We start from the raw sequence: 14,354 nt of genomic DNA on the forward strand, positions 1-14,354 counted from the left end.
TCACTCTCCGCCAGCCCTCCTAGTCACTCTCACCCAGCCCTCCTAGTCACTCTCCCCCAGCCCTCCTAGTCACTCTCCGCCAGCCCTCCTAGTCACTCTCCGCTAGCCCTCCTAGTCACTCTCCCCCAGCCCTCCTAGTCACTCTCCCCCAGCCCTCCTAGTCACTCTCCCCCAGCCCTCCTAGTCACTCTCACCCAGCCCTCTTTCCAGTCCCCTAGTCACTCTCACCCAGCCCTCCTAGTCACTCTCCGCCAGCCCTCCTAGTCACTCTCCGCCAGCCCTCCTAGTCACTCTCCCCCAGCCCTCCTAGTCACTCTCCGCCAGCCCTCCTAGTCACTCTCTGCCAGCCCTCCTAGTCACTCTCCGCCAGCCCTCCTAGTCACTCTCCGCCAGCCCTCCTAGTCACTCTCCGCCGGCCTTCCTAGTCACTCTCCGCCGGCCCTCCTAGTCACTCTCCGCCGGCCCTCCTAGTCACTCTCCGCCAGCCCTCCTAGTCACTCTCCGCCAGCCCTCCTAGTCACTCTCCGCCAGCCCTCCTAGTCACTCTCCGCCAGCCCTCCTAGTCACTCTCCGCCAGCCCTCCTAGTCACTCTCCGCCAGCCCTCCTAGTCACTCTCCGCCAGCCCTCCTAGTCACTGTCCCCCAGCCCTCCTAGTCACTGTCCCCCAGCCCTCCTAGTCACTGTCCCCCAGCCCTCCTAGTCACTGTCCCCCAGCCCTCCTAGTCACTCTTCCCCAGCCCTCTTCCCACTCCCCTAGTCACTCTCACCCAGCCCTCTTTCCAGTCCCCTAGTCACTCTCACCCAGCCCTCCTAGTCACTCTCACCCAGCCCTCCTAGTCACTCTCACCCAGCCCTCCTAGTCACTCTCACCCAGCCCTCCTAGTCACTCTCCCCCAGCCCTCCTAGTCACTCTAACCCAGCCCTCCTAGTCACTCTCCCCCAGCCCTCCTAGTCACTCTCACCCAGCCCTCCTAATCACTCTCCCCCAGCCCTCCTAGTCACTCTCCCCCAGCCCTCCTAGTCACTCTCCCCCAGCCCTCCTAGTCACTCTCCCCCAGCCCTCCTAGTCACTCTCCCCCAGCCCTCCTAGTCACTCTCCCCCAGCCCTCCTAGTCACTCTCCCCCAGCCCTCTTTCCAGTCCCCTAGTCACTCTCTCCCAGCCTTCCTAGTCACTCTCACCCAGCTCTCCTAGTCACTCTCACCCAGCCCTCCTAGTCACTCTCCCCCAGCCCTCCTAGTCACTCTCCCCCAGCCCTCCTAGTCACTCTCCCCCAGCCCTCCTAGTCACTCTCCCCCAGCCCTCTTTCCAGTCCCCTAGTCACTCTCTCCCAGCCTTCCTAGTCACTCTCACCCAGCCCTCCTAGTCACTCTCACCCAGCCCTCCTAGTCACTCTCACCCAGCCCTCCTAGTCACTCTCACCCAGCACTCCTAGTCACTCTCCCCCAGCCCTCTTCCCGGTCCCCTCGTCACTCTCCCCCAGCCCTCCTAGCCACTCTCCCTCAGCCCTCCTAGTCACTCTCCCCAATCCCTCCTAGACACTCTCCCCCAGCCCTCCTAGTCACTCTCCGCCAGCCCTCCTAGTCACTCTCCGCCAGCCCTCCTAGTCACTCTCCGCCAGCCCTCCTAGTCACTCTCCCCCAGCCCTCCTAGTCACTCTCCCCCAGCCCTCCTAGTCACTCTCCGCCAGCCCTCCTAGTCACTCTCCGCCAGCCCTCCTAGTCACTCTCCGCCAGCCCTCCTAGTCACTCTCCGCCAGCCCTCCTAGTCACTCTCCGCCAGCCCTCCTAGTCACTCTCCGCCAGCCCTCCTAGTCACTCTCCGCCAGCCCTCCTAGTCACTCTCACCCAGCCCTCCTAGTCACTCTCCCCCAGCCCTCCTAGTCACTCTCCGCCAGCCCTCCTAGTCACTCTCCCCCAGCCCTCCTAGTCACTCTCCGCCAGCCCTCCTAGTCACTCTCCGCTAGCCCTCCTAGTCACTCTCCCCCAGCCCTCCTAGTCACTCTCCCCCAGCCCTCCTAGTCACTCTCCCCCAGCCCTCCTAGTCACTCTCCCCCAGCCCTCCTAGTCACTCTCACCCAGCCCTCTTTCCAGTCCCCTAGTCACTCTCACCCAGCCCTCCTAGTCACTCTCACCCAGCCCTCCTAGTCACTCTCACCCAGCCCTCCTAGTCACTCTCACCCAGCCCTCCTAGTCACTCTCACCCAGCCCTCCTAGTCACTCTCCCCCAGCCCTCCTAGTCACTCTCCCCCAGCCCTCCTAGTCACTCTCCCCCAGCCCTCTTTCCAGTCCCCTAGTCACTCTCTCCCAGCCTTCCTAGTCACTCTCACCCAGCCCTCCTAGTCACTCTCACCCAGCCCTCCTAGTCACTCTCACCCAGCCCTCCTAGTCACTCTCACCCAGCCCTCCTAGTCACTCTCCCCCAGCCCTCTTCCCGGTCCCCTCGTCACTCTCCCCCAGCCCTCCTAGCCACTCTCCCCCAGCCCTCCTAGTCACTCTCCCCAATCCCTCCTAGCCACTCTCCGCCAGCCCTCCTAGTCACTCTCCGCCAGCCCTCCTAGTCACTCTCCGCCAGCCCTCCTAGTCACTCTCACCCAGCCCTCCTAGTCACTCTCCCCCAGCCCTCCTAGTCACTCTCCCCCAGCCCTCCTAGTCACTCTCCCCCAGCCCTCCTAGTCACTCTCCGCCAGTCCTCCTAGTCACTCTCCGCCAGCCCTCCTAGTCACTCTCCGCCAGCCCTCCTAGTCACTCTCCGCCAGCCCTCCTAGTCACTCTCCGCCAGCACTCCGCCAGCCCTCCTAGTCACTCTCCGCCAGCCCTCCTAGTCACTCTCCGCCAGCCCTCCTAGTCACTCTCCGCCAGCCCTCCTAGTCACTCTCCGCCAGCCCTCCTAGTCACTCTCACCCAGCCCTCCTAGTCACTCTCACCCAGCCCTCCTAGTCACTCTCACCCAGCCCTCCTAGTCACTCTCCGCCAGCCCTCCTAGTCACTCTCCGCCAGCCCTCCTAGTCACTCTCCGCCAGCCCTCCTAGTCACTCTCCCCCAGCCCTCCTAGTCACTCTCCCCCAGCCCTCCTAGTCACTCTCCCCCAGCCCTCCTAGTCACTCTCCCCCAGCCCTCCTAGTCACTCTCCCCCAGCCCTCCTAGTCACTCTCCCCCAGCCCTCCTAGTCACTCTCCGCCAGTCCTCCTAGTCCCTCCCCCCAGCAGTACTCACCTTGCCACATAGCTGAGTATGTGTGCCCGGATCACCATGCCCGCCTGTCTCCGCACCACTTCCCTCCCCTTCTCCAGCCGGTGTTCCAGCTCTTCCTTCAGGAACACCTGCAAGACATGACGCGCGGCACGGCCAGTCAGAGATAGGGATGGAGGTTAGTTCCTGTAGGGTAGTTAGTTATTCTTGAGAAGTTCTGAATGCAGTCCGTTTAAGCACAGCTGTTTGCTGCAGAGCTCCTAGCTGTTAGCTACTCTTCCCTGCTAGCTACTCTTCCCTGCTAGCTACTCTTCCCTGCTAGCTACTCTTCCCTGCTAGCTACGCTTCCCTGCTAGCTACTCTTCCCTGCTACTCTCACTGCTACTCTCACTGCTAGCTACTCTCCCTGCTACTCTTCCTCTCTCTGGGATAAGTCCTCTTGATAAGGACTGGGACCGACCAGTGCTGGTTTCAGCTACTCTCACAGAGCTATAGCTACTTTCCTGGCTATTCTCCCTGACTGTCACTGCAGAGAGCCCAGCGGAACACTATGACGGTGCTGCTACTGCAAAGAGTCAGTGTTGTGTTGTTAGTCCCACAGCTAACATCCTGTCTGTGTTCTGGCTCTCTGGCTTCTTACTGATTACTAAGAGAGAGACAGACAGGAGGCAGGGCGAGAGAGAGAGAGAGAGAGAGAGAGACAGGAGGGGAGGAGGCAGGGCGAGAGAGAGACAGGAGGGGAGGAGGCAGGGCGAGAGAGAGACAGGAGGGGAGGAGGCAGGGCGAGAGAGAGACAGGAGGGGAGGAGGCAGGGCGAGAGAGAGAGAGAGACAGGAGGGGAGGAGGCAGGGCGAGAGAGAGAGAGAGACAGGAGGGGAGGAGGCAGGGCGAGAGAGAGAGAGGAGGGGAGGAGGCAGGGCGAGAGAGAGACAGGAGGGGAGGAGGCAGGGGGAGAGAGAGACAGGAGGGGAGGAGGCAGGGCGAGAGAGAGACAGAGGAGGGGAGGAGGCAGGGCGAGAGAGAGACAGAGGGGAGGAGGCAGGGCGAGAGAGAGACAGAGGAGGGGAGGAGGCAGGCCGAGAGACAGAGGAGGGGAGGAGGCAGGGCGAGAGAGAGACAGAGGAGGGGAGGAGGCAGAGCGAGAGAGCGAGAGAGAGTGAGAGAGAGAGAGCGAGAGAGAGCGAGAGAGAGCGAGAGAGAGCGAGAGAGAGCGAGAGAGAGCGAGAGAGAGCGAGAGAGAGCGAGAGAGAGCTAGAGAGAGAGAGAGAGAGCTAGAGAGAGAGAGAGAGAGACGGGTTGGGTTGGGAGGGGAGGTGCACAGGCAGAGAGAGAGATTGAAATTGAAAGGGAGAGACACTAGAGGGGAGGGGATGGCACTCCTCCAAGAGCAGACCATTCCCCTCCTCCCATGAAAGAGCATTCCACTGGGTCTAGGTAACCCTTCCCTGACTGAAAACTGCAGGTTTAGCAGCTCCTGCTAACTGGGCCAGATGTTCCAGTAATCACAGTCACACAGCTGCAGCCCTGCTCCCCCCAGCCCTGCTCCCCCCAGCCCAGCTCCCCCCAGCCCTGCTCCCCCCAGGCCTGCTCCCCCCAGGCCTGCTCCCCCCACCCTGCTCCCCCCAGCCCTGCTACTCCCACCCTGCTCTCCCCACCCTGCTCCCCCCAGCCCTCTACCCCCCAACCCTCTTCTCTGTCCCATCCCCACCCCCACCCCTCCTCCCCTGTCCCATCCCCACCCCCAAACCTCTTCTCTGTCCCATCCACTCCTCCCCTGTCCCATCCCCACCCCTCTTCTCTATCCCATCCCCACCACCACGCTCTTCCCCTATCCCATCCCCACCCCCACCCCTGTTCTCTGTCCCATCCCCTCCTCCCCTATCCCATCCCCACCCCTCTTCCCCTGCCCCATCCCCACCCCCCTTCTCTGTCCCATCCCCTCCTCCCCTGTCCCATCCCCTCCTCCCCTGTCCCATCCCCACCCCCCAACCCTCTTCCCCTGTCCCATCCCCACCCCTCTTCTCTATCCCATCCCCACCCCCACCCCTCTTCTCTATCCCATCCCCTCCTCCCCTGTCCCATCCCCACCCACCAACCCTCTTCCCCTGTCCTATCCCCACCCCCAACCCTCTTCTCTGTCCCATCCCCTCCTCCCCTGTCCCATCCCCACCCCTCTTTTCTATCCCATCCCCACCACCACGCTCTTCCCCTTCCCCTATCCCATCCCCACCCCTCTTTTCTATCCCATCCCCACCACCACGCTCTTCCCCTTCCCCTATCCCATCCCCACCCCCACCCCTGTTCTCTGTCCCATCCCCTCCTTCCCTATCCCATCCCCAGCTCCCCAACCCTCTTCCCCTATCCCATCCCCACCCCAGCTCCCAAACCCTCTTCTCTATCCCATCCCCACCCCAGCTCCCCAACCCTCTTCTCTATCCCATCCCCACCCCAGCTCCCGAACCCTCTTCTCTATCCCATCCCCACCCCAGCTCCCCAACCCCCTTCTCTATCCCATCCCCACCCCAGCTCCCCAACCCTCTTCTCTATCCCATCCCCACCCCAGCTCCCCAACCCTCTTCTCTATCCCATCCCCACCCCAGCTCCCCAACCCTCTTCTCTGTCCCATCCCCTCCTCCCCTGCCCAGCTCCCCCAACCCTATCCCATCCACACCCCAGCTCCCCAACCCTCTTCCCTATCCCATCCCCACCCCAGCTCCCCAACCCTCTTCCCCTATCCCATCCCCACCCCAGCTCCCCAACCCTCTTCTCTATCCCATCCCCACCCCAGCTCCCCAAACCTCTTCTCTATCCCATCCCCACCCCAGCTCCCCAACCCTCTTCTCTATCCCATCCCAGCTCCCCAACCTTCTTCTCTATCCCATCCCCACCCCAGGTCCTCAACCCTCTTCTCTATCCCATCCCCACCCCAGCTCCCCAACCCTCTTCTCTATCCCATCCCCACACCAGCTCCCCAACACTCTTCCCCTATCCCACCCCCAGCTCCTGTTTCTCCTCTACACTCTCCGAGTCGCAGAGAGGAAGCTCCCTGGACAACATCCTTCCTTCCCACATCCGATGCTGCCACCCTACCGTGTGGTCCTAGCTTCCTCATCACACAATCAGACATTGATATAATTAGACTGTTTCTACACAGGAAATGCAATCCAAACCTCTACTTTCAAACCCACCTGACTTTCCTAACTTTAACCACAAAAATATGGCACTGATAACCAAAACACTAACGCACAAAGGCACAACACATAATTGTGGGCACTAACATTATACTGTCAAACTACCATTACATTACACGGTTAACAAACTACCACTACATTACACAGTCAATAAACTACCACTACAGGGTCAATAAACTACCACTACAGGGTCAATAAACTACCACTACAGGGTCAATAAACTACCACTACAGGGTCAATAAACTACCACTACATTACACAGTCAATAAACTACCACTACAGGGTCAATAAACTACCACTACATTACACAGTCAATAAACTACCACTACAGGGTCAATAAACTACCACTACATTACACAGTCAATAAACTACCACTACAGGGTCAACAAACTACCACTACATTACACAGTCAATAAACTACCACTACAGGGTCAATAAACTACCACTACATTACACAGTCAATAAACTACCACTACAGGGTCAACAAACTACCACTACATTACACAGTCAATAAACTACCACTACAGGGTCAATAAACTACCACTACATTACACAGTCAATAAACTACCACTACATTACACAGTCAATAAACTACCACTACATTACACAGTCAATAAACTACCACTACAGGGTCAATAAACTACCACTACATTACACAGTCAATAAACTACCACTACAGGGTCAATAAACTACCACTACATTACACAGTCAATAAACTACCACTACATTACACAGTCAATAAACTACCACTACAGGGTCAATAAACTACCACTACAGGGTCAATAAACTACCACTACAGGGTCAACAAACTACCACTACAGGGTCAATAAACTACCACTACAGGGTCAATAAACTACCACTACACGGTCAATAAACTACCACTACAGGGTCAATAAACTACCACTACAGGGTCAACAAACTACCACTACAGGGTCAATAAACTACCACTACAGGGTCAATAAACTACCACTACACGGTCAATAAACTACCACTACAGGGTCAACAAACTACCACTACAGGGTCAATAAACTACCACTACATTACACGGTCAATAAACTACCACTACAGGGTCAACAAACTACCACTACAGGGTCGACAAACTACCACTACAGGGTCAATAAACTACCACTACAGGGTCAATAAACTACCACTACAGGGTCAATAAACTACCACTACAGGGTCAACAAACTACCACTACAGGGTCAATAAACTACCACTACAGGGTCAATAAACTACCACTACACGGTCAATAAACTACCACTACAGGGTCAACAAACTACCACTACAGGGTCAATAAACTACCACTACAGGGTCAATAAACTATCACTACATTACACAGTCAATAAACTACCACTACAGGGTCAATAAACTACCACTACATTACACAGTCAATAAACTACCACTACAGGGTCAATAAACTACCACTACAGGGTCAATAAACTACCACTACATTACACGGTCAATAAACTACCACTACAGGGTCAACAAACTACCACTACAGGGTCAATAAACTACCACTACAGGGTCAACAAACTACCACTACAGGGTCAACAAACTACCACTACAGGGTCAATAAACTACCACTACATTACACAGTCAATAAACTACCACTACAGGGTCAATAAACTACCACTACATTACACGGTCAATAAACTACCACTACATTACACAGTCAATAAACTACCACTACATTACACAGTCAATAAACTACCACTACAGGGTCAATAAACTACCACTACATTACACAGTCAATAAACTACCACTACAGGGTCAATAAACTACCACTACATTACACAGTCAATAAACTACCACTACATTACACAGTCAATAAACTACCACTACAGGGTCAATAAACTACCACTACATTACACGGTCAATAAACTACCACTACATTACACGGTCAATAAACTACCACTACATTACACAGTCAATAAACTACCACTACATTACACGGTCAATAAACTACCACTACATTACACAGTCAATAAACTACCACTACATTACACAGTCAATAAACTACCACTACAGGGTCAATAAACTACCACTACAGGGTCAATAAACTACCACTACATTACACGGTCAATAAACTACCACTACATTACACAGTCAATAAACTACCACTACATTACACAGTCAATAAACTACCACTACAGGGTCAATAAACTACCACTACATTACACAGTCAATAAACTACCACTACAGGGTCAATAAACTACCACTACATTACACAGTCAATAAACTACCACTACATTACACAGTCAATAAACTACCACTACATTACACAGTCAATAAACTACCACTACATTACACAGTCAATAAACTACCACTACAGGGTCAACAAACTACCACTACAGGGTCAATAAACTACCACTACAGGGTCAACAAACTACCACTACAGGGTCAACAAACTACCCCTACAGGGTCAACAAACTACCCCTACAGGGTCAATAAACTACCACTACATTACACGGTCAATAAACTACCACTACACGGTCAATAAACTACCACTACATTACACGGTCAATAAACTACCACTACAGGGTCAACAAACTACCACTACAGGGTCGACAAACTACCACTACAGGGTCAATAAACTACCACTACGGGGTCAATAAACTACCACTACAGGGTCAATAAACTACCACTACAGGGTCAATAAACTACCACTACAGGGTCAATAAACTACCACTACAGGGTCAATAAACTACCACTACAGGGTCAATAAACTACCACTACACGGTCAATAAACTACCACTACAGGGTCAACAAACTACCACTACAGGGTCAATAAACTACCACTACAGGGTCAATAAACTACCACTACATTACACAGTCAATAAACTACCACTACAGGGTCAACAAACTACCACTACAGGGTCAACAAACTACCACTACAGGGTCAATAAACTACCACTACAGGGTCAATAAACTACCACTACATTACACAGTCAATAAACTACCACTACAGGGTCAATAAACTACCACTACATTACACAGTCAATAAACTACCACTACAGGGTCAATAAACTACCACTACATTACACGGTCAATAAACTACCACTACAGGGTCAACAAACTACCACTACAGGGTCAATAAACTACCACTACAGGGTCAACAAACTACCACTACAGGGTCAACAAACTACCACTACAGGGTCAATAAACTACCACTACATTACACAGTCAATAAACTACCACTACATTACACAGTCAATAAACTACCACTACATTACACAGTCAATAAACTACCACTACATTACACAGTCAATAAACTACCACTACATTACACAGTCAATAAACTACCACTACAGGGTCAATAAACTACCACTACATTACACAGTCAATAAACTACCACTACAGGGTCAATAAACTACCACTACATTACACAGTCAATAAACTACCACTACATTACACAGTCAATAAACTACCACTACATTACACAGTCAATAAACTACCACTACATTACACAGTCAATAAACTACCACTACATTACACAGTCAATAAACTACCACTACAGGGTCAATAAACTACCACTACAGGGTCAATAAACTACCACTACAGGGTCAATAAACTACCACTACATTACACGGTCAATAAACTACCACTACAGGGTCAATAAACTACCACTACAGGGTCAACAAACTACCACTACAGGGTCAATAAACTACCACTACATTACACAGTCAATAAACTACCACTAGATTACAGGGTCAATAAACTACCACTACATTACACAGTCAATAAACTACCACTACAGGGTCAATAAACTACCACTACATTACACAGTCAATAAACTACCACTACATTACACAGTCAATAAACTACCACTACATTACACGGTCAATAAACTACCACTACAGGGTCAATAAACTACCATTACAGGGTCAACAAACTACCACTACAGGGTCAATAAACTACCACTACAGGGTCAACAAACTACCACTACAGGGTCAACAAACTACCCCTACAGGGTCAACAAACTACCCCTACAGGGTCAATAAACTACCACTACAGGGTAAATAAACTACCACTACAGGGTCAATAAACTACCACTACAGGGTCAATAAACTACCACTACAGTGTCAATAAACTACCACTACAGTGTCAATAAACTACCACTACAGGGTCAATAAACTACCACTACTGGGTCAATAAACTACCACTACAGGGTCAATAAACTACCACTACAGGGTCAATAAACTACCACTACAGTGTCAATAAACTACCACTACAGTGTCAATAAACTACCACTACACGGTCAATAAACTACCACTACACGATCAATAAACTACCACTACACGATCAATAAACTACCACTACAGGGTCAATAAACTACCACTACAGGGTCAATAAACTACCACTACAGGGTCAATAAACTACCACTACAGTGTCAATAAACTACCACTACAGTGTCAATAAACTACCACTACAGGGTCAACCAACTACCACTACAGGGTCAACAAACTACCACTACAGGGTCAACAAACTACCACTACTGGGTCAACAAACTACCACTACAGGGTCAACAAACTACCACTACAGGGTCAACAAACTACCACTACACGGTCAATTGAGCAGAGAATGAGATCCTCCGATCTCTAATCACAAGGCACTGCACTTTCTGTCTCAATGTATATTTCAATTCAAAGGGATTTATTGGCATGGGAAACATGCGTTAACGTTGCCAATGCAAGTGAACTAGGTAATAAACAAAAGCGAAATAAACAACACAAATTAACAGTAAACATATTACACTCGTAAAAGTTCCAAAATAATAAAAAAGATTTCAAATGTCATTAAGTTCATTGTTAAAGTACAAAATGGGAAATTAACATAAATATGGGTTGTATTTACAATGGTGTTTGTTCTTCACTGGTTGCCCTTTTCTTGTGGCAAAGCTGTGAACGATCTGAGAGACAAGGCAAGAAGGGCCTTCTATGCAATCAAAAGGAACATAAAATTCAACATACCAATTAGGATCTGGCTGAAAATACTTGAAATCAGTCATATTGCCCTTTATGGTTGTGAGGACTGGGGTCCGCTCACCAACCAATAATTTACAAAATGGGAAAAACTACAGATTGAGACACTGCATGCAGAATTCTACAAAAAATATCCTCTGTGTACAACGTAGAACACCAAATAATGCAAGCAGAGCAAAATTATGCCTAAATCCAGGAAAGAGCCGTTCAATTCTACAACCACCTAAAAGGAAGTGATTCCCAAACCTTCCATAACAAAGCCATCACCTACAGAGAGATGAACCTGGAGAAGAGTCCCCTAAGCAAGCTGGTCCTGGGGCTCTGTTTACAAACACACCCTACAGAGCCCCAGGACAGCAGCACAATTAGACCCAACCAAATCATGAGAAAACAAAAAAGGTAATTACTTGACACAAAAAAACAGAGCAAACTAGAATGGTATTTGTCCCTAAACAGAGAGTACACAGTGGTAGAATACCTGACCACTGTGACTGACCCAAACTTAAGGAAAGCTTTGACTATGTACAGACTTAGTGAGCATAGCCTTGCTATTGAGAAAGGCCGCCGTAGACAGACATGGCACTCAAGAGAAGACAGGCTATGTGCACAATGCCCACAAAATGAGGTGGAATCTGAGCTGCACTTCCTAACCTCCTGTCCAACGTATGACCATATTAGAGACACATATTTCCCTCAGATTAGACCTGGTCGTGCTACACATATTTTATTCACCCACTGCAGTATGCGTGTAAGAGTGTGATGCGTTGTCAGAGCCACGGGGCCAGCGTACCTTAGTCTTCCCCAGCTGCCAGTCTATCTTGGCGGGGTCGTATGACATCAGCAGCTCTGTGCATCTCCCTCTCTGGTCGTCTGTTGGATGCTTGTCTTTCAGGATCATCTTGTACCTACACAGGGAACAGAGACGCACACGGGTCAGACACAGAGCCGACGGGTCAGACACAGAGCCGACGGGTCAGACACAGAGCCGACGGGCCAGACACAGAGCCGACGGGCCAGACACAGAGCCGACGGGCCAGACAAATCAAACGGGCCAGACAAGGGCCAGACGTGTCGAAGGAGTACAACATGACATGACACCCAGACAGCTGACAGCAGCACAATAGGAAATCAACAATAGCTCAATGACCCAGGTGAACACTGGGTCCGCATGTTCTGCTGTTTTGTAAGAGGGTAGACTGGCCAACATGAGCCTTGGTGGTGCACAGCGGAGGAGGCACAGTGGGTAGCCATGAAATTGACCCTGATCACAGAGTATATCCCCGGTGTTCATCGACACCCAGCAGGTGATTCTACACGTTGAAACCCCGGAGTTCATCGACACCCAGCAGGTGATTCTACACGTTGAAACCCCGGTGTTCATCGACACCCAGTAGGTGATTCAACAGGTTGAAACCCCGGTGTTCGTCTACACCCAGCAGGTGATTCAACAGGTTGAAACCCCAGCGTTCATCGACACCCAGCAGGTGATTCTACACGTTGAAACCCCGGTGTTCATCGACACCCAGCAGGTGATTCTACAGGTTGAAACCCCGGTGTTCATCGACACCCAGCAGGTGATTCTACAGGTTGAAACATCGACGTTCATCGACACCCAGCAGGTGATTCTACAGGTTGAAACCTCGGCGTTCATCGACACCCAGCAGGTGATTCTACACGTTGAAACCCCGCCGTTCATCGACACCCAGCAGGTGATTCTACACCCAGCAGGTGATTCTACACGTTGAAACCCCGGCGTTCATCGACACCCAGCAGGTGATTCTACAGGTTGAAACCTCGGCGTTCATAGACACCCAGCAGGTGATTCTACAGGTTGAAACCTCGGCGTTCATCGACACACAGCAGGTGATTCTACAGGTTGAAACCCCGGCGTTCATCGACACCCAGCAGGTGATTCTACACGTTGAATCCCCGGTGTTCATCGACACCCAGCAGGTGATTCTACACGTTGAAACCCCGGCGTTCATCGACACCCAGCAGGTGATTCTACACGTTGAAACCCCGGCGTTCATCGACACCCAGCAGGTGATTCTACACGTTGAAACCCCGGCGTTCATCGACACCCAGCAGGTGATTCTACACCCAGCAGGTGATTCTACAGGTTGAAACCCCGGCGTTCATCGACACCCAGCAGGTGATTCTACAGGTTGAAACTACGGCTTTCATCGACACCCAGCAGGTGATCTACACCCAGCAGGTGATTCTACACGCTGAAACCCCGGCTTTCATCGACACACAGCAGGTGATCTACACCCAGTAGGTGATTCTACAGTTTGAAACCCCGGCGTTCATCGACACCCAGCAGGTGATTCTACAGGTTGAAACCCCGGCGCTCATCGACACCCAGTAGGTGATTCTACAGGTTGAAACCTCGGCGTTCATCGACACCCAGCAGGTGATTCTACACATTGAAACCCCGGCGTTCATCGACACCCAGCAGGTGATTCTACAGGTTGAAACCTCGGCGTTCATCGACACACAGCAGGTGATTCTACAGGTTGAAACCCCGGCGCTCATCGACACCCAGTAGGTGATTCTACAGGTTGAAACCTCGGCGTTCATCGACACCCAGCAGGTGATTCTACACGTTGAAACCCCGGCGCTCATCGACACCCAGCAGGTGATTCTACAGGTTGAAACCCCGGCGTTCATCGACACCCAGCAGGTGATTCTACAGGTTGAAACCTCGGCGTTCATCGACACCCAGCAGGTGATTCTACACCCAGCAGGTGATTCTACACCCAGTAGGTGATTCTACAGTTTGAAACCCCGGCGTTCATCGACACACAGCAGGTGATTCTACAGGTTGAAACCTCGGCGTTCATCGACACCCAGCAGGTGATCTACACCCAGTAGGTGATTCTACAGGTTGAAACCCTGGCGTTCATCGACACCCAGCAGGTGATTCTACAGGTTGAAACCCCGGCGTTCATCGACACCCAGCAGGTGATTCTACACGTTGAAACCCCGGC

At 51.7% G+C, this 14,354-nt stretch overlaps 1 protein-coding gene across 2 annotated transcripts in view; it reads right to left on the reverse strand.

The window, feature by feature from the left end:
* LOC139381006 (myosin X, like 3) overlaps positions 1–14,354 on the reverse strand; it is a 144,749-nt gene that overhangs the window by 78,346 nt on the left and 52,049 nt on the right. For both annotated transcript variants that reach the window (XM_071124232.1, XM_071124233.1), the window contains exons 18-19: positions 12,155–12,269; positions 3,216–3,322 (exon numbers count right to left, since the gene is read on the reverse strand). In XM_071124232.1, coding sequence (XP_070980333.1) covers positions 3,216–3,322; positions 12,155–12,269 — 222 coding nt within the window. The remainder of the gene's footprint in view (positions 1–3,215; positions 3,323–12,154; positions 12,270–14,354) is intronic.

This window comes from Oncorhynchus clarkii, chromosome 22, assembly GCF_045791955.1.
Source record: "Oncorhynchus clarkii lewisi isolate Uvic-CL-2024 chromosome 22, UVic_Ocla_1.0, whole genome shotgun sequence".
Taxonomy (NCBI): domain Eukaryota; kingdom Metazoa; phylum Chordata; class Actinopteri; order Salmoniformes; family Salmonidae; genus Oncorhynchus; species Oncorhynchus clarkii.